Consider the following 20,742-nt stretch of genomic DNA (forward strand, 5'->3'; position numbering starts at 1 on the left):
TGTATTGAAGAACTGAAATAAGTTAACTTTTCCATGATATTCTAATTTAGTGAGAAGCACTTGTGTGAATTGAAGGTAATAAAAAAAAAAAAAGAAAAATTGTCCTCCCCATACCTCTGCCGCTACCAGTCTTCCAATCAGATTCTTATTCTTCTGTTTCCGGGTCTCTGGTGCTGCTATTTTTCACTAGCCATCACGTCATCTTGTGCAAGCGTAAGGAATAATCAGTTTGTGGGGATGCAGTGAGTAACTGGAGACAGGAGTTAACGAGGATTTACTGAACAGGCAATAACAAGTAGCACTCCACACAGGGAGGAAAAGACAATCAAAATATACAAAACAAGACAACTTGCAGTTCTGGCAGGGGAAAGGCTGGAAAATCTCTTGGTGGCCTCTCAACTGATGTACAAAGTCTCTGGCTCTGCTACAGAGATACGAGTAGCACTGCTGCCCGACAGTGCTGATTGATTCAGTTCTGCTTGACTTGGGTGCGCCGAAACAGTTCTTTATGTGAATTCCTCAGAAATGGCACCAGACACTGGTCGTGAGCACATGTACAGGCTGCAACAACCCACGGTCTTACGGAGTAGTCTCTAAGCAGTTTGTCCGGTGTCTCAAGTAAAAGGTATCCAACAGTGTGGGAACAGATGGTAACTTAAGTGTCCTGAGGAGTCTTAAGGTCAGCACACTGAGGTATGGGAAAAGTGGAGTTGTCTGCGCAAGCAGCGGAGAGGGAGTCAACCGTCTGTTGCCTTCCTGCCAAGTCTGACCCTTCCCCACGCTTAGGTCTCCTTATATACCCTGTGCCCCCTGCTGTTTGACAGAAAGGCCCCAATAATACTAATTTCTTGGCTTACTTCACCAGAGTGCTTCTCTGCCACACTGTAAAGACTTCAGCAGCACGATTAGGTGACTGCATCACACTGTTGTAAGTCTTTGACCAACCCGAAGAGGACTTCATCATGCAAATGGTTTAGAAATCAGAACCATTTTCAGAGCTCAGCCATGATATTCTGAAATAACCCCAGAATGACCAAGAATAAAGCCATTTTTTTTTTTTTTTTTTTTTTTATAATGTGCATTTCTTTGAACCCCATCTGCTGTGCGAGTGTGTACAGTATTGTGTTATTGGCTGGCAATGCAGTATGTTTTGTAAGATGCTGTATGAGCTGGCAACATTAGTCAAAATGCTTCCTCCCTATTAACTTTCCCCACTACTTGCATTCTTGGATTTAAGAGGGGTTGTCCATCTCAAGATCCCACATCAGGGGTGCACTGATTCCCAGTCTCCCAAGGGCAGTCCTGGGAGGCAGAGTGGTCAAGCATCTGGGTAGCAGGAGTGTTCCCCTTCCAATGCCACTTGGGGCAGCTTTGCTTCATCGGAGGAGTACAACGTCAAAACACATGCAGGCAGAGAGCTTGTAAGTGCTGCGCTCCATGCCTTGAAAGCTTCACCCCCCCCCCCCTCCATTTCAATCCTTCTCACCCACTTCACTGCAAATCAGACTAAACTGCCATACACAAGGGGTTTGTGTTCTCACTTTCTCAGTATAGAAGTTGTCTTATTCTGCATCTGATTTAACCTGCTCCCCTCTTAGATGGAGGTGTACAGTCCATGTGCCATCCGTGTTTAACACTGCAAATTGTAGGAGCAGGTTTGTCTTTTTTAATCCATGAAAGATTAGCCAGACACTGATAGCATCATGTACTTTTAAACAGGTGTTATGAGGCCTTGTGGAGATCCGTCTGGGAACGTTGAGCCCCTTGTTGCTCACAGGCTCCTGTCTAACATTCCAGGACTGGTCCGAGTCTTTAGTGAGGTGGTGGCCATCAATTCTATAGCAATTACCTCCATAGACAGGATTGTGATCTGCCATTTAATATTTAAGATTTTATAATAGCGTTTCCTTTAGTAATTCTCATTCCCAGAGAAACCCCTTAATGTTAGGCAGGGGCAGGCATGGTATTCAAATGAACATCTATTGTTGACTTTGAAGACCCTATACCACTATCACAAGTTTTTGGGGAGACTTAATGTTAATAACTAGATTGAAATATATCCATGGGAAATTGAGGAAAATATTGTTTTATTGATACAATCAACACATCTTCATGCAGACAAGACAGATTTATGGCCACCATTATAACAGTGCAGTTACATTTATAGTCATTAACACAACATAAAACAGCCCAGACCGGTACAGGCCCAGATAGTGATGTAGCAGAGGATGGTTTCGGTGCCACTCTGGATGCAGTCAACCATCCCCCTTATCCACACAGAAGCTGTAATAGTCCCCGCAGCAGTCTCAGGCTTGCGAATATGGATAGTGTTCCCTCTTAGGAGCATTTAGCAGATATTGTCCCGATCTGGATGGTCTTCTTCATAGGAGAGTTGCTGATCGGTACAGATTTACATTTCCGCTGTCTGTACATGGTCCATGTCGTCAGGGTCAGAAGAACAACTACAAGAAGCCCCATGGCAATAGCTGCTCCATCTATCAACGTCTCAGAATGGGAAATGCCAACTTCATAGAAGTTTGGAAAATAAATTGATGTTAAATGAGTCAGTGACATTGAAAAGCAAACGGATCTAATTATAACAGTGATGTAAGAGCCCCATAACATTTCTAACAGTGATATACGAGTATATGGCTTATATGAAAACTATAACCATGCATGGGGGGGGGGGGGGTGCACCATTGGCATGGTCAAGAACCTGGTTCAATTCACATATCCACTGCAGGAGTCAGCAGCAGGTTCACAGTATGGAGGTGGGTCCTTCATCATTGCCTTCTGACATGGCACTGCCAATTCTATGCCCAGAAATCTAGTGCAGCATTTTGCATCATTTGTTAGCCATGATCAGGAGTGGGTGAAAAATGGAGACGTGGGCTTATGTTTGTTATACTTTCCACTTGGATTTTGGGAAAAATAAAAATTTAGACCAAATACTGAGTGTGTGAACATAGCCATATACTCACCTCCCATGCGAGCGCCGTTCCAGCACTCGCTCCTGTGCTGGTTTAGCACCGGCATCTCTCCACCTTTAGATGATTCAGTAGTTGACAGAAAGTAAGCGTCAGTTCTGACTGTTCAGTTAAAAGTTTAGTAATTAACAGTCAGAGCTGTGGCTCACGTCTGCTCAGCTCCCCCAGAGAAGGAGATTGCCAACATGGGAGGTGTGTATAAGGGTTTATTTTTACGGGGCAAACTGAGAAGTGTTGTCCCAGTAGTGGACAACCACTTTAATTCACAGTACATTGTAGAAAGTTGTGGGGATAGAAGGATGTGCACCAAAAAGCAAGTGAGGGAACATAACTGGGGATGCAACTACATGTAAAGGTGCTGTTTGAGGACACTGGGGGCTCTTCGGCAACACACTGTTAATGACATCCAGAGGGTGGCTTTGTGGGGGACATACTGCGAAGGGGCATCATACTGTAGTGAGCTATGTGGGGGCACAGTGTTGTGAAAGGGGCTCTGTGGAGACCCAATACTGTTCAGAGGGTTTTGGGAGATGGGGAAATGGGGACTTGTGAGCCAATGCTTGAAAAAGTCCCTCAAAATAAAAAGGCTTAACAGGAGCTGAATAATTTGAAGTTATTAAAAAGTACATTAGCAGCTACTGATAAGAATACAGGTTACACTCTTTGGTAACATCTATTAGAAGAAGCAGTGATTTAGACTTAATTTTGCTCAATATTAATTGATAAAAGTTGATAAAGAGCACAATTAAGTTTGGCAAGTTGGTTGGGCCTCCATAAGTCAGTCATGTGGCTCCTTAGGAAAGTTGCCCACCCCTAAGCTAACATTCAGGTACAAGCTATTGGAGGCACCTTTACTTGGCTGTATTCAGGACATCTTTACTTGTGCCCAGATGCCAGAGACTGGAGTCACAGGATTCTGGTTCTGAAGACAGGAGCAGGCCTTTCCCTTATAGCTGTACTGTTCTTGGGCAGTCCAACGAAAGAGTGGCATGGAGGCGCACTCAGACTCAACCTCCATTTCAACTGCACAGCGTGCTGCAAGCCTTAGTGTTGGGAATCACTGGTGCTTCCTTCAAGTGAACCAAGGCGTTAAGAGAAGGTGTCTACTCACCTTTGTAGTCATTTGGCGCCACTGGCGGAGCGTACTGAAAGTAGATCGGGACATTGGATGATACCAGGACTGGTTCACTCTCAAGCCTTAGCATGTTAGCAGATCTTTTTCCTGAAGAGAAGAGCACAGTTCTTATGATCAGTAGTAGATGTAAAAGTTGTTAACTAATCAGCTTCTTCTAGCATATGGCCATCTCAGGAGGCTTTTAGTGGGAGGGGGAGAAAAGTCCCATGTGCAAAGTATTGCTATGGCAAAAGTGTAAGGTGTATGTGTAAGGGGTGAGAGAATTACCTCCTTGCTTCCCTTCCTCTAATTATTTTCCATGTGTTGATGTCTACATATGCTAATCTCAGCCTACCACCCTACCCATGCCCTCCGTTCTGCTATTGACCCGAGGTTAACATCCTCAATAATCAGAGCCTCCCACTCCCGTCTCCAAGACTTTTCACGTGCTGCGCCAATTCTTTGGAATGCACTACCCAGGCTAATACGATTAATCCCCACAGTTTTAAGCGTGCCTTAAAACCACATTTGTTCAGACTGGCCTATCACCTCAATGCATTAGCCTAAATATCCCATTCAAAGTTTTTTTTACCATAACCAGGTTCCTCGCATCATGTTCCCACATGCTTTATGCATTTAATAACCCTCTGTGTCTGTACTGTTACATATTTAGACTTAACTGGTTCAGGCAGCATCACAGGAACACTCAACTCTACACTATGGCTGGTCCGACCAAAAGCAATTGTTACCATCCACTTTTCAGGTCTTCCTTTTTACCTCATCGATTGTAAGCAGGGCCCTCATTCCTCTTGGTATCTGTTTTGATCTGTTTGTTATGATGTAGTGTATTGTCTGCACAAGTCCCCTCTGAAGTGTAAAGTGCTGTGGAATATGTTGGCACTATAGAATTATTAATGTTGGTAATGTCTAAGATTAATTTGCAGTACTGCTACATATGCATTATTGCTCAGATTTATGGTACTGCCACATTCACACATGTGTTACCATTCTTTGTGGAACTATATTATGGTACTAGATGGTAGCCCGATTCTAATGCATTGGGTATTCTAGAATGTATGTAGTTTATTTATGAAGTTTTAATAATGCACCCCCAATCCTGATATGCATGGTCCAGTCACCCCCCCCCCCCCCCCCCCAATCCTGATATGCATGGTCCCCTTTCCTGGTATGCATAACTAGCACAAGTTATATGAAAGTGTTGCCAGCAACATGATTATGTTACGTTAGGCCATATAACTAAACACTTGGGGTAGGAAATTCAATCCTTAAAGTATTTAAGTCTGAGAAATGGTGGATAGCTTCATTTTTTGTTAGTGACAACTAGGTGATTGTCTTGGCTGCCATGGGGTCAACAAACACTGAGCATATTCAGTGCCAAGAGTCAATTATAGACTGGGCTACAATGCAGCACATTGTGGAGCTGGAATCACCCTCATCCTACATAAACCCCAGCTGAGAAGTTGGCCATGCGTTATAGCTGGCCACTTACTTCTGGAACACCTGGTAGCACAGTCATCATTTGGCCCAGGGACACAGGCGGAAACACTGCAGTGGAAATACACCTAGAATAGAAGTGAGAGCAAGTCTAAGGCTCCTGTAGGTGTTTGCTGGAGCTTCTAACAAAGCCAAAACATTTGGCTCTTACAAAGCCAGTTTTGCCCAATAATTTGGGCAAGTTTTGGAGTAGTAGGCCCATCATTAGTTTATACCTGTCCTGCAAGAGGTTCCTGGGTCATCACTTCCACAAAGGTAAAAGTCTTCACATCAAACCTGGAGAAATGATTAGGGAAAGCTACAGAGGAACTTGGAACAGGAATCAGCTCCGACTTGTAGCTATCACCGACAAATGGACACCTGCAAACAAATGGCTGGACATTAGATGGTTCAGCCTGAACTTAATGGGACAGAAGATATATCAGATGTGGACCACAGGAGAGTGCAGTAGACTTTTGTAGATGAAACTTGGCAGATTAAATCTTGGCTTTAAAATTAATATAGAAAGAAAACCACCATGGTTACTTACTGGTAGCTGGTTTTTCCAGAACCCATAACACCTGAGAGGGATCTGCCCCACCAGGACCCTACTGAAATATAAGGGGTGGCACCTATCCCCTGCTTCAGTTGGTTACAGAGCATGGAGAGAACTTCCTGGTTAGTTACATGTTTATCTGACACCACATCACACAAATACTGTACACCCTACTAGTGTGCACACCCATATGGTGAAAGGGGGGTTATATGGGTGCTGTCATGGGTTCTGGAAATGCCAGCTACCGGTAAGTAACCAGGGTGGTTTTCCCTTCACCCATGACAGCACACCTAAGAGATTTTTGGAGACTTCGAAACACCTTAGGGAGGGACCACTGCTTGCAGCTCCCTTCTACCAAAGGTTAAGTCAGAGGATAGATTTAATCTATAGTGTCTAAAGCAGGTTGAAGGTGAGGCCCAGGTAGCGGCCTTGCAAATTTGGTCTATTGATACCTCTGCCTTTTCGGCCCAGAAGGTCGCCACGGCTCTGGTGGAATGAGCCTTGATGCTGTCAGGAATCTGAATGCCACACTAATGGCCTCCCTAATCCATCTGGCTATGGTCCCTTTTGATACTCCATAACCTTTCCTGGCACCCTGGAAGGCTACAAATAGGGACTGGGACCTCCTCCACTGGCTAGTCACTGATATATATTCTAGCAGGGCCCTTTTTACATCCAATTTGTGGAATTTCTCCTCCCCTGGGTTTTTTGGATTCTCACAGGAGGGGAGGACAATCTCCTGGCTACAGTGGAAATCTGATACCACTTTAGGTAGATAAGCAGGGTCTGTTTTTAGGAGGACCCTGTCCTGGTACACCTGGGTGTAAGGTGGATTCACTGAGAGGGCCTGCAAGTTTGCTGCTATGTTGCAGTTACAGTATATAGTGCGCCCAGTGCAGACACCTGAACTTTAAGGGTATTTACCACTAGTCCTAGCTGTAATCCTGCCTGTAAGAATTCCAAGATGGCCTTAATTAGGGGCTTTTAGTCTAGTGGCTTTCCCAGGAACTGTAGAAACTTATTCCATGTTAGTTGTTACTGGCTTCCTACTTTTCAACAGCGTAGCCACCAACCCCAGAGAAAAACCTCTATCCCTTAAAAGTGACCTTTCAAAATCCACGCTGTCAGATGGAATCCCTTGACTTGTGTGGAAAATTGGACCCTCAGCTAGCAGGTCTGGGATCTCTGGTAGTACCCATGGATCCGAGAGGGACATCATTTGCAGCAGCGAGAACCATGGCCTTTTTGGCCAGAATGGGGCTATTAAGATCACTCTGGCTTGATCTTCCCTTCTTTTCCTCACAACTGTTGGGATCAGAGCTACTGGAGGAAACAAGTCACCTAGTTTGAAATTCCACGGAATTTGCAATGCGTCCACCACCCATGTTTTTTTTGGGTTTAATGAACAAAATCTCTCTAGCCGTGTTGCTTTTGTTGGCAGAGGTCTACTGCCGGTTCTCCCCAAAGTTGAACTCTTCTGAAACACTAGCTGATTTAGGATCCATTCTCCTTGCCTTAGTATATTGCGGCTCAGGAAGTCGGCTTCTACCCCTCTTATATGTAGTGCCGTCAGGGAGAGTAGATGTTGCTCTCTGAAAAATCTCGTTTGTTGATTGGGACCTTGTTCCCCCTGGTGATTGATATATGCCACTGCCACTTTGTTGTCCGACATGATCTGGACATTGCAGCCTTTTAGACAGGGAATAAAGATTTTAAAGGCTTTGTTTACTGCCTGTAGTTCTCTCAAGTTGGAAGATGTGTTTTGCTCTTGAGGCCCCCCATGGTCCCTGGGCCGTCTGTCCTTAGGTGTGCCCCCCAACCCCAAGGAACTCACGTCTGTCAGAATTATGTTGGATACTGGTTTGTGCCATAACATTCCTGACATCAGGTTTGTCCTGTCTAACCACCATCTGAGAGAGTTTGACCTTTAAGGAAAGCACCAGCCTTCCTTCCAAATGCCCTCTAACGATTTCTGTGCTGATATCAACTTCAGGCAGAGATTCTAGGTATGAAATTGTGTCCACCTGACTGCTGGAATACACGCTGTCAGGGTGCCTAGCAAGGACATCACGCCTCTCAGGGTCATGTGAGGTTGGTCTAGGGCCACCAAAGTCATATTCCTCACCTTTTCTATCTTGGCCTCTGGTAACAGACAAGTTTGTTGTTCTGAGTCCAGGATGAACCCTAGGAAAAAAAAAAAAAAAAAAAAAAAAAATCGTCTCTTTAGGGGTTGTAGTTTTGATGTTTACCATCCACCTGAATTTCTGTAGGGTATTTGTTACCCTTTCTACTTGCTCTGTGCAGTGTTGTTCTGAGTTGCCCACTATTAGGGAATACCCTATTTGGACTATTATAATTGTGTTGTGGATTCGGAGGAAGGCTGTCATCTCCACTACGACTTTCGTAAACACTCGGGGCTATAGATATGCCGAATGGAAGGGCTCTGAATTGAAAGTGCCTGAGATTGCCCTGGATGTAGAGAGCTACTCTCAAGTACCTTTGATATCCTGGGTGGATTGGGACATGATAGTAGGCATCCTTTAGATGGACTACGGCCTTAAAAAAAAAAAAAAAAAAAAAAATTTGTAGTGTAGTAGTTACGGCCGGAGATACCGATTCCATTTTGAAGGTCTGATTTTCTATCCACTGATTGAGGCCTCTGAGGTTTATAATTCTGAATGACTGGTCTGGTTTTTTATTTCCCCCCCCCCCCCCATCATCAGGAAGAGGGGTGAGTAGAAACCCGCTCTCTCCTGTCTGCTTGGGACTTTGGTCAGAACGTGTTTGTCTAGCAGACTTAAGATTTCTGACTCCAGGGCCAATTGTTCCTCTATCCCCTTCCTGATGGGGGGGGGGGGGGGGCACCGCAAATGATGCTCTCGGCCACACAAAAAAAAAAAAAAAAAAAAAAAAAAAAAAAAGGATTGAGGCCTTTTATGATGTTTAAGATCCAAGCATTGGAAGAGATGCCTTCCCAGGCCTGGGAAAAAAAGCATTAGTCTCCCCCTACCGGGATGTCAGCATCATCGTGGGTATATTTTTAAGGATGAGGCAGCTCCTCCAAACATGAATCCAGACTCCTCCTTCCTTTTGTCATCCATTTTTTCCTATCCCCTGGAGAATGGCCCCTGTTGAATTTTCCTCTGAAAAGACAGCCTTCTTTGATCTCCTGGAAACCTGGGGAAGCCCTTCTTTCTATCACTTGCTTTTTCCAAGATGTCATCTAAATTTTTTCCAAACAAAAATTGATCACACGGAAGAGATCACAACTTGGCTTTAGACTGTAGGTCTCTGGGACAACCTTTAAGCCATAATGCATGCCTTACGACGTTTGATAACCTTGCTGCTCTTGCCGTCAGCCTCATGAAATCGGCAGAAATGTCAGCCAAAAAAGCTGCTGCTCCGTGTAGAAAAAACATATCTGCCAGAATTTTTTCCCCTCGAGACCTTTGAAGCAAGTTTCTCTTCTAGCTGCTGTAGCCAAATTGTTAGGGAACGTGCTGTGCAGGTGCCGGCTATTGCCGGTTTTAGTCCTCCTGCTGCTGCTTCCCACGTATGTTTTAAGTAGGAATCCACTTTATCTAGCGGGTCTAAGCACACCTGAGTCTTCCAGGGGCAGGGCCGATTTTTTAAGACAACACTGCTGCATCAATCTTTGGGACTTTGTCCCATATCTCCGTGTCTTTATGTTCAAAGGGGATATCTCCTTTTAGAGGAGAAGGGAAGTGCTCCTGATCTTTCAGGTTACTTCCATTCTCTTCCAATGAGTGCCTGGACTCTTGACTGGAAAGGTGCGTTTCTTTCCTGTAGACCCCCGAACATGACGTCTTCCAGAGACTTAGCCGTTTTTTCCTCCTGTAGGCCCATGGTTATTTTAATGGCATTGAGGAGAGCATCCGTATCCTCTACCGGAAAACATAGCTTGCCACCTGTGTCACTATCCGAGGAGGAGGACAGGTGTTCGACCTGAGATACAGCCGAAGAGGAGTCTGAAGAACTAGGGGAGTCTTTCCTACTCTTTTCCTTTAACACTTTAAGTGAGCCTTGCACCTCGGACTTGATGACCGATTTGAGGTTAGTTGCAAAGCTTGGTGCCTCCACCGTGGTTTGCTGGTTACAGCTGGCGCAAAGGTCCTTCTGCCAATCTCTTGCTAGGGGGCTCCTACATATGGCACAATCCCTATGGTTTCTCTTGCTCCCTGCTTTTTTGGCCTTTCCCTAAGGAAATTAACACACAAGAAGGACCCCATTAACATACTAACATTCATGGAGATCACTCACCACCCATAAAGTCAGGTACTGGACTCGGAGGCTGTGGTGGAGCATGTGGCCTGTGCTCTCTGGACATTGAGGAGTCTCCCGACCTGTGGCTCAGGCGACTGCTGTTCTTGCCGCTTGGATGGCTGCCATGCTTGCAAGTGGAGGTTTGTGATGGGGCAGAGGTGGAGGAGACGGTGATCGTTCCTGCTCTGACCCCATAGTTTTACCTGGCCGCACTGACGTCCTTCCTCCTTTAAATAGGTCTGGCCCAGTGAGCGTTTCCCCCTCTTTCCTTTCTCCCCCCTGCGACCGCCGGCCGAGCGCTGTTCATGCGGCTGGTATCGCACCGGGCGCCATCTTTCCATTGCCTCTGACGTCAGCTGGCGCGCTCCCAGGGTGCCCTGCGCTGCTGAAGTCAGTGGCCGGAAACTACCCCCTGGCTCTCCGCCATGTTGTGAGGGAGAAGGTTCGGGGCGAGGGGAGGGAGGCACAGAGGAGTGCCCCGGATCACAGAGGCCACCTAGCCGCACCTGCACGAACCTGGAGCCTGCAGGAGGACCCCGGGGACTGCGCTTCCAGGAGACCGACGGCCGGTGCTGCAGGTAAGCTGACCTGCTCTTCCCGCGCCTGGACGGCCTTGGGCTCTTCATCCATGACAGGCACTGCCGCTGTCAGACTGGGATTCCCTTCCTAGGACAGGAACCCAACTGAAGCAGGGGAGAGGTGCTGCTCCTTATATCTGTAGGTTCCTGTCCTGGTGGGGTGGATCCCTCTCAGGTGTGCTGTCATGGGTGAAGGGAAAATGGTCATGATAGAATGCAACACTTTATGAACATGTGATTTAACTTTAAAAAAAAAAAGTAATTTTTCATGAAGGTGGGAGGCAGAATTTCTGAAGAACCCTGCCAAGGTTTACTCACCCATTAACAAGTATTGGCCACTGGATGACATTCATAGGGTTAGGGGATGGTGTGGCCCAGCATTGATGTAGAACAAGGATCAGATTTGGGTCAGTTCTTTGCAGGATTCTGACATCCACAAACACTGGTTCCCTCAGTACTTTAATCACTGGATAGTCGGCATCTGTATAATACTCTGCATATGTGGAATCTGGAAGACAAAGAAAGTTTGATCATGTACCAGTGCACCATTAGAAGGAAAAGATAAATTTTATAGATCTAAGCCATGAGAACTAAAATAAATCAGAAATAAAGTATTAGCCCTAGTGAAATCTCAGTCTTGATGTTGCATGCCTTTGTACACATTTGCTCTTCAGCTTTTTTGATGTGAGAAGTATTCAGCTCTGAAGGTCCTATGTAGTCAGCTTTTATACCATCCCTTGCAGGGCTGTGTTGAAACATCTCTAAAGACCTATAGATTTTTTGCAAAATCTGGTTTCAAGAGAGATGTGAAGACAGCTTGTAAGAGGGTTGAAAAGAGACTTGTTCACTCCCTTAGAAATAGAATCAGAGTTGGAAGGGACCTCCTGGGCCATCTGGTCTAACCCCCTGCTCAAAGCAGGATTTGCTAAATCATCCCAGTCAGATGTCTGTCCAGCCTCTGTAGTCTTCAAAAGGACTGAAAACCCAAGATTAAGATGTGTCATTCAAGGTCAGCAACCCAAGTAGTCAGACTGAATAGCCAAGTGTGCCACGTCTGCACCCAGAGACCTGACCTGCGGGTAGAATCTGAGTAAATTCTACTGACACGAAGGGCCCTGTCACACAGCGATGCACATCCCTTGGATACCTGATGTGTAAGTTACCAGCGAGTTACAGGTGCCGCCGCCTCACGCTGGGGGACCAGGAGCCCGCGGAGTGTGTACCTGCCGCCGCATGCTGGGGACCAGGAGGCAGGATGCTGCCAGGAATGCAGGTGTGCCCTCTGCTGGTGGAGGACTGGAACAGCAGGCACACTTGTCCGCTGCTCCTGGGCTTGCTCCTCACCTTGGCGTCCTGATTGCTGGTGAAGCTGTCTGTGTGACAGCTCCACCAGCTATCACAGTGACTTACCAGTGACCCTGACACGTTGATATAGTTGTCGGGATCGCTGGTAAGTCGCTATGTTTGACTCCAGCTTAAGGGAAAGGAGGCCACAGAGTGGGAGAACAAGCACAGATGAGGGTGGGAGCCTTCCAGGGGGTGGCCTGAGATTCAGGTTCCTTTAGGACTCAAGCAGCAACCATACACCATAACAATCTAGTACAATTTACAAGTTTGTAACTTAAAAGATAAAAGCAAAAAAGAGTAACTGTAGAATGTTTAAAGGGGGTAGATGAAGTCATGTTACAAGGAGTTAGGGTCATGGTAGTTTGATAAAGAGTGTTGCATTTTATCCTTCTTTCTGGTGTGTCTTGTTCTCCTGGAAGCTCTGCCTCAAGGCTGTTCCCAGGGAGTGGAAGGGAAGGTGTTCTGTCCACTAGTGAAATTACATAGATTAGTGATTGTCTACTACCCTGTGGGGTGCAAACTGTTAACAGCTTGAGATTAATTCACTGTTTGGGAGGGGATAGATCAGTTAGAGGGAACCAGTCACCTCATTCTGCAACGTAGATAAGCCCCCAGTGTGACCTGAAAGAAAAACAAGTTTTATTATACTCCTCTGGGATGGTCCACTGAGGTCTGGTCCGACGGGTGTCACAGGTCCGGCGCCTCCCATCTTCATGAGATGCAGTCATCCTGCTTGCTTCATGCCGCGCTCCTACACCGGCATACTGATCTGCCCCATTGAGGGCAAAGCAAAGTACTGCATTGAGTAGGGAAAGGTCAGAAAGACCCAGCACCTGTGCACTGCAGTACTTGGCTCCAACAGGGCAGATCAGTACACCTGTGCAGGGGCATGGTGCAAAGCAAGCAGGATGATATTGCATGAAGATGGGAGGTGCCAGACCCAAGACCTGCAACACCCATCAGACCAGACTGCCCCTGGGTGAGTGTAATAAAACTTGTTTTTTCCCCCTTACAGGTCACACCAGGGGCTTAGCTACAGCATTACAGAATGCTGTAGATAAGCCCCAAAAGGCAGTGGTCGCATCTTTTAGCAGCAAAACGAGGTTGACAGGATCCCTTTAAAGGAAGTACTTCCTGCGAGTGTGGAGTCAGGGTGAGAGTCAAGTGTGAAGGAAGTGCTAGATAGTGACAGGTTCCAAGAACATGAATGCAGCAGAGGCTAAAGTCCTAGAGCACTGCAAGTCTCCAAACAGTATGAGGACACATCTTAAGATTTGTGAGGATGCAGCAATCGTGGGCCTGGAAGAGGCAGAGTGCCATATCTGTCTCCCCTGAGAAGATGTTGGCTGGGTCTCGACAAAAGGGAAGCAGTTATGCCACTCAGATGATCAATTTATCGTGTTGGTTTTACAAAAACCTTAAGTCACTGGGTTTGTGCATTTTGCCCAGAGTGTAAGACAGAACCACAAGATGTCTTACCTAGACTGATCCTCAGGTCAAAACTGAGCGGTCCTTCACTGGACACTGGTGGTGGGGGTGGTAGAGTCACTACCTCCACTTTTAATGGTTTGAAGCCAAGGACTGCATAGTGACAGCGAACCAATAACCTGAACCAAAAAAAAAACCCCCACAACTTTAATGGATGTAGAAGTAGAAACCCTAATGTAGACATGTCAGGTTCTTGGCCAAATTTGGCTGCCCTGTTGCATTTGTACCATTACCTGAAGGTAGTATCTCTAGTGATAGATACTCTATTCCATGTCAGTTGGGTTTGGGTAGCCTCCAGTTCATTTTCATACACTACATGTTCTCCAGTCACCTAGGAGATAGACTTAGCAATTGCTGTTATGTCACCATTTCACATTAATTAGTAGATATAGAAAAAGTCCCTCACATGGAAAAAAAAAAATAAAAACTTCATCCAAGCATGAGCTTGACATTCTGAGACCCTCACATCCAAGGGGTAATGGGACAGAATACACCATCAAATCTATGGCCAACGTGGATTGAGAACGATGGGGGGGCAGCAGTATTCACTCAGTATTGTGAGGGTCTGAATGATCAGCTCACACTATAGAATGAGAAATGCCTTAACTAGATTTTTAGTTAAGTTAGAAACGCTGTGCATCCAAGTGATCGTAACAGACGATCACTGGCCCTAGTGTTACTGCCAATAGCCTATTGGCTGCAGTGGTCCCATGACATTTGGACATTCTAGTTATTGTTCCCCAGCAGACCAGGGCGTCACAGGAGTGGAGTATGCCCCCCTTCCCCCCCCCGTTATTCTGGTAATGAAGACTGGAGGACATCAACATCTTCATTTAGTAGAAAACTTAGGTCAGGAAGGGACAAACCAGCTACGGTAGTTGTGCTTCAAAGTATGGAAAGGCCAGAGACAAGATGTAGTTGGTCTCCTTGTCAAGAGATATTTGCATGGTTGTGGAAAATAAAAGTGATGAGTGAGTTGAGTTATAATATCACAGTAAATCAGGATGGAAATATAAAAATACTGCCAATTTTTCATTAAATCATATGGGTCCATTGCATTGGTTTTACTTATGCACCATGCTAGTTTTCAGCATTGAAACTTCAGTCTATTCCCTCTTCTAAAACACAGCATTATGCTTTGGATGAGATATTGGGAGAATTTAGAACCACATTTCCTTGCACAAATGCCATTGAATACTGTACCTTTAATGTGGTTCCACAAGAAGAAACTGGGAACTGGTAGAGCAGGAAGAAGTCATTTCTTTCTATTGGATTACATTCGGCACGGCTACTTTCCCGGAGATGGGTGGAGGACAGGTCAAGTTCAGGCTTGGTCAAGGTCTTTGGAATGGCAACAGAGAAGAGGCCATCTGGTGTGCAGCGGGCAGTCACTGAGGGCAATGATGCATTACAGGAACATATTAGATTAGGTTATCGGCATCAGAGCTGCTAATGATCATTGTCATTTTAAGTTATTAAGTTACAAGAAACAAGTAGCTCCAGCCACCAGGAAGCTTCATCCATTGCTACCTACGTTAGACGACATTATGAATTCTGCTCAAGTTTAGTCATGGCTTATATCACAGGTGCCGCTGGTAAGGAGTGCGATGAACTATACTTGTCAGTGCTCCTGAAGAGCAGGCAGACATCCACCTTCTTTATGGCAAGCTACCACTGTCTGCAGAGACCGCCCCAACACTGGTGTATGGCTCTAGCCTGCGGCGGTACTCAGGACAGGGGCGGATTGCATTTGTATATAGACTGTATACATTGCCATGAATTTTGTGGTAGTGGATAGGTGTGCCTTCAATGCTGTAAGCCTTAGAACAGTATAATTCGAGAAGGATCTATGTTAATATCAAAAACATTACTTCTGTAACTACAGCTTAGTTTCAGGCATTAAGATAAAAATCTCACCTTTGTTGCCATAATAGCATGGAGTAATCCTATCGGAGGGATCATAGCAGCAACCCATATCGGCACAAGATACCTGGGAACTCTTACAGCTCAGCCGGTTAGATCTTATGACAGAATCACACTGGTCCGGCATTGGAGAGTCACCATCTGCCGAGAAGTAGAGCAGAATGTGAGTTTGTCAGCAGGATTTCACCCATCTTAAAATATGTACATGCCACCCTTAAAAAAAAAAACAAAAAAAAAACCCAAGTGCATCAATACTTTTACATGGCCAGTCCTCCATTATGAAAATTCAGTTTTCAATTTGATATTCATACAAGGCTGAAGAGCTAAAAGGCTTAGTCACTCCAGCTCTGTCTTCCAATGCTTGACTGATTGCTCCTTTGCCTGATATCACAGCATAGATATTCAGTCAAGTAGGAGGAGGTAGTGCTGGCTGAGGGAAGAGCTGGAGTGACAAAGGCTTTAAATCCACCAGTCTTTTAGCCTCATTTGCATATCAATTCAAGCACTGATTTCAGTAATGAACTGGTCATGGACTTTACAAGAGCTACATGCACATAGTATTAGCATGTGGAAGGGCGAGGTGATGTGAAGTTATACCAAGATTGTTTGCATCACATACCACAAGATTGAGTGGTTGTTGTCGCTTTCAGTCTCGTCTGTCAATTATCAATACTTCCATATAACCAGTTGTGCAGCATTGAAACAAGAAATACTCCCAAGTAGGGGAAAGGAATCCCATGACCTACAGAAGACCCACATGTCTACTTCCATGGGTGTAACTGCCAGAAGCCATAACAGGCGCCTGGGCAAAATGTGGCCCACAGCCAGCCTGGCCCATAGACCTAGATCCAGATGGCTGAAACCGTGGCCCATGGGTTGCACTATGCCCTTGCCCACCACCTCAGGATGCAGACAGCGGTGACTAGATTGAGGACAGGGCCAACGACCCCATTCTTCCACCAGTGTGAGATAGCTGATGTGATGTCATTATCTCATTAGATGTGCACTGTAGAGACAGGAGCAGAGAGCCAGTGGAATAGTGATGAGGCCAGTACATGGTATTTTTTTTTACATGTGTATGGGAGGCTATGTGGGGGCTCATGCTGTACATAGGGGATGTCAGCATACTTTATGCTCAATACAGTGAATTCTAATTAATATGCTCATATCAGAGTTAATTTCAGCCCGTCGAGCCCTCCACAACCATCATTGTCTCATATGGCCCCTCAGGAAAATTGTCCACTTCTGCCAAAAAAAATTTCAAAACCAAGAGGGCTTTAACCAAGTGAGGATGGTAGGGATCACTGAATGATATTTTAGGAGAAGCATGGCTATCAATTTAAAGCTGTCTATATTTCCTGATCAGAGAACATTTATTCTTGGTCTAGGATGGAGAGGACAGACATTTTGCCTGAACTTCAGTTGACAGCAGAGATCGCTTTACATCAGTCACTTGAAGGCAATAGACTGGATCTAGGATCCATCTTTCCGGCTCTTACAAGAGTTGCCTAGGAGTGTTCTGCAGGGAGAAGGAGGTGGTGGTGGTAACTACCGCAGATGGTGTACACTAACAATTATACGTTGGACTTACTCATCCTGAACACTAATGTGATCATAAATTAAGCAGGAGAAGGCGAAATTTGCCCATCCTTTGATACCCTTATATACTAGCTTTTCCAGATGGACAGACATTGATGCATGTTATATAGCAACACTCACAGGTTCTTTCTGGGCACGTCATCTCCTTTCTCACAGTTACTTTCTTTTCACCACTATTTCTTGTGGTGAATCCGAGGGTCAATACATAATCAGTGTACTAAAGTGGAGAAAAAAAAAAAACAAAAAATTTACACTTGATGCCAGTAACTACCAAGACATCCAACATTGAGGAAAGAGCAGTGCAAATAGCCCGAAGCAAGGCCATCTAATAATGCCATAGGTAATGTTCTCCCTACAGCTCGGTTTTGCCTTGATACAAGTCCCAGCTTTAGCTTTCTGGCTCCATATGAAACTGAAGACACTTGGGAACCCATGATGGCTGCATAATGCCAGAGCACCACTTTATACGCTTACTTTTGGAGAGATGTAGCAACCATCATAAGATGACCCAATGATCACAGAGCCATCGCTTCTCCTGTTCACCCAAATGCCGCAAGATGAATTATTTCTCAGAAGCTCCATTTTTCCATCTTTATCTGAAAAACAGGGCATGGGTGAGCAAGAATAATCAGCACTCCACCAAGTGCCAGTGGTGTAGGTATATTGAATACATTCGCTGGATGCAAACGCAGCCTTAGTACGAGAGGGGCCATGACATCTACTGCACGCACTGCTAGAAAGGCTTTGCACACAGGTGACTCAATGTGCCATTTTGTGCAGCTCCAAACCATCTGGTCACAAATGCTTGCATGTAGTCCAGAAGAAGAAAACCCCCACTCATTCACTATGGGACCACAATTCAGTTTCCACATCAAATTGATAAATACCATTGGCTGATTCACAGGACTAAAGGCCAGCACCAACATAAGTAGTCAAAAAGCCTACCAGCATCCCCAAAGACTCAAGCTTAGTAGTCACAAATGTCTTCTCCCCAGACAGTAGGAGTTCTACAGGGCTCTGGTCCAGAAGCCACAGACTACCAACATTGCCTCTGGAGCTAGGGCTTACAAATACTCTTATGCACAAGCCAGTCAGCATCACTGACTACTGTGCCCACCCCATCAATTATATGGCATTTATAGAAATATGCTCACCCCACCACCTCATCCTAAATATGTATATAAATCTGTCCAACTAGCAATGGGTCATTCCTGACCAATAAGTCACAGACGGCTCCCTTAGTTATCAATGGTAGCCAGCACCCAAGTGAGCCATTTACATTCTCAGAATGGCTCTCAATGAAGGAGAGAGGGTAAAACATACGACAAGGTCAAGGACACCAGAAGCCTACTTACTCTCCCTAGACAATGCTTTGATTCTACCACACCATGCATGTGTTCATTAAATAAGAGCTCACTCTTTGGCAAGCAGAGCTAGGTGGTCCAGCTGCCCATGACTACAAAAGACTGAGCAGGCTCTTGGGGTCAGCATAAGTTGGTTGATCATAGGCCAATAACCATCATAAGGGATATTTTTAACACTTACTTAAAATCTTCATCTTGTGGTCACCCTTCAGACTCAGTGGCACAACAATCTGCATGCTCTCCACCCCACATTGTATCTGTGGTGTCTCCTGCAGGCCATGGCTACTGTCCAAGCCCAACCATAGCAGCCAGCACACTAGCCCCACCAGCCTTAACCACACCATCCTGAACCACTGACCACACCTAGCACCAGGAGCACCTATATAGTAATGTGATTGGCCACCTGGGCAGCTTTAAGTAACCCATTCATAGGCCCTGAGTCATCACATTGGGAAAATTCATTAGTGCGCTTGCACCTTTTTTTTTTGTCTAGTTTTTGATGTTTTTCATTTGCACCTTAGGCTACATTTCCATGATGAGTTTTTGGTGGATTTTTTGCGCTATGTGTTAAAAAAAAAAAAAAATCAAGTAACTTATTTCACTTAATGAGTGCAGAAAATCTGCAACATCAAAAAACTCACTCAAATCTCATTGAGAAAACGTAGCTTAAGGCTGGAGTCACACACAACGAATAAAAAATCGGTCCCATTTTAACGGTCCGAAATCGCACAAAGGTATCTTAACCAGTGATGCGTTTTTGATGCAATTTTTCTTCAGTGATGCGATTTTAATCGCATGTAAGCATCCTTTTGACATCAGTCTGGCGAGATTTTCTCGCTGGATAGCAAAATGGACATATAATGGAGCCCAATGACAGGTTTCCCCACACAAACGAATTAATAGATCTAGACACACATATATATTTTTATATATATATATATGTATATATATATATATTTTATACATGTCATAGAGACACATTTATACATATATTTGACATTCATACAGGTCATCATAGCAGAATAGCAGCAGAAACATTTGCCGGCTTTTGTATAATTATTCTCCTGCCCGACATGAAATGACACATGGTTTACATATAGTTAACCATTTCATTTCATGTTTTTTTTGGTATGTCTATCACTATTAATTAGATGAGTGTTTGTGGGTAAAATTATGGAGTTGTAGGGGTTTATTTAAGGGGTTAATTCGTTGTATTAAATTGCAGGGACTCCTGCTGACGTCACTGAGGCTGCAGGGAGTCCCCGTAATTTAATACAACGAATTAACCCCTTAAATTAACCCCTTCAACTCCATAATTTTACCCACAAACACTCATCTAATTAATAGTGATAGGCATACCAAAAAAAACATGAAATGAAATGGTTAACTATATGTAAACCATGTGTCATTTCATGTCGGGCAGGAGAATAATTATACAAAAGCCGGCAAATGTTTCTGCTGCTATTCTGCTATGATGACCTGTATGAATGTCAAATATATGTATAAATGTGTCTCTATGACATGTATAAAATATATATATATATACATACATATATTGTGTCTAGATATATTCATTCTTTCTTTATTTAACCGGTCTCTGTGATTTTACTGTATTGGAAGAATTGCCGGCTTTTGCTAAAGGAGACCGGGTGTGATTTAATCGCAACTCACACATTGGGTCCGTTTTTAGTCCCATTTTTTCTCACCCTCATAGACTTGTATTGTCGAATCCGATCCGAAAATCGGTGACATCGCAGCATGCTGCGATTGTCTCGGTCAGAGGATCGGATGCGATAAAAAATCGCATGATGTGAGCTGCCCCATAGAATAACATGGGTTCGAATGCAATGCGATTTTTTTATTGCATTGCATTCGTCCGTTTTATTCGCCAGTGTGACCCCGGCCTAATTCTTTTTATTTTTAACTTTTTTGCAGATCCCCATCATGGGCAGGGTTTGGGGTTTCCAGCTGATGCATCAGTTTTCTTTTTAATGTTCTCCATTCCTCC

At 44.8% G+C, this 20,742-nt stretch overlaps 1 protein-coding gene across 1 annotated transcript; it reads right to left on the reverse strand.

Annotated features, from left to right (window-relative positions):
- Nucleotides 1–2,070: 2,070 nt before the first annotated feature.
- LOC141096406 (zona pellucida sperm-binding protein 4-like) lies at nt 2,071–19,096 on the reverse strand. The gene is made up of 12 exons (XM_073582974.1): nt 18,916–19,096; nt 17,845–17,966; nt 17,491–17,587; nt 15,766–15,912; nt 15,052–15,239; nt 14,082–14,179; nt 13,840–13,967; nt 11,332–11,521; nt 5,832–5,976; nt 5,612–5,684; nt 4,099–4,209; nt 2,071–2,525 (listed from the first exon to the last, which is right to left on the reverse strand). The coding sequence occupies exons 1-12, from the start codon at nt 19,076–19,078 to the stop codon at nt 2,338–2,340; spliced, it is 1,650 nt and encodes a 549-aa protein (XP_073439075.1). The 5' UTR covers nt 19,079–19,096; the 3' UTR covers nt 2,071–2,337.
- Between the last annotated feature and the right edge of the window lie 1,646 nt (nt 19,097–20,742).

The sequence above is a fragment of the Dendrobates tinctorius genome, unplaced genomic scaffold, assembly GCF_039654945.1.
Source record: "Dendrobates tinctorius isolate UK_male_01 unplaced genomic scaffold, ASM3965494v1 ptg000075l, whole genome shotgun sequence".
In the NCBI taxonomy this organism is placed as follows: domain Eukaryota; kingdom Metazoa; phylum Chordata; class Amphibia; order Anura; family Dendrobatidae; genus Dendrobates; species Dendrobates tinctorius.

Coding starts and splice junctions, on each gene's coding strand:
- LOC141096406 (XM_073582974.1), bottom strand. CDS start 19,078: ATGGTGTGGTTAAGGCTGGTGGGGCTAGTGTGCTGGCTGCTATGGTTG. Junction 14,180..15,051: donor CTTGTGGAACCACATTAAAG/GTACAGTATTCA, acceptor TCTATCTCCTAG/GTGACTGGAGAACATGTAGT. Junction 2,526..4,098: donor GGCGCCAAATGACTACAAAG/GTGAGTAGACAC, acceptor ACTTCTATGAAG/TTGGCATTTCCCATTCTGAG.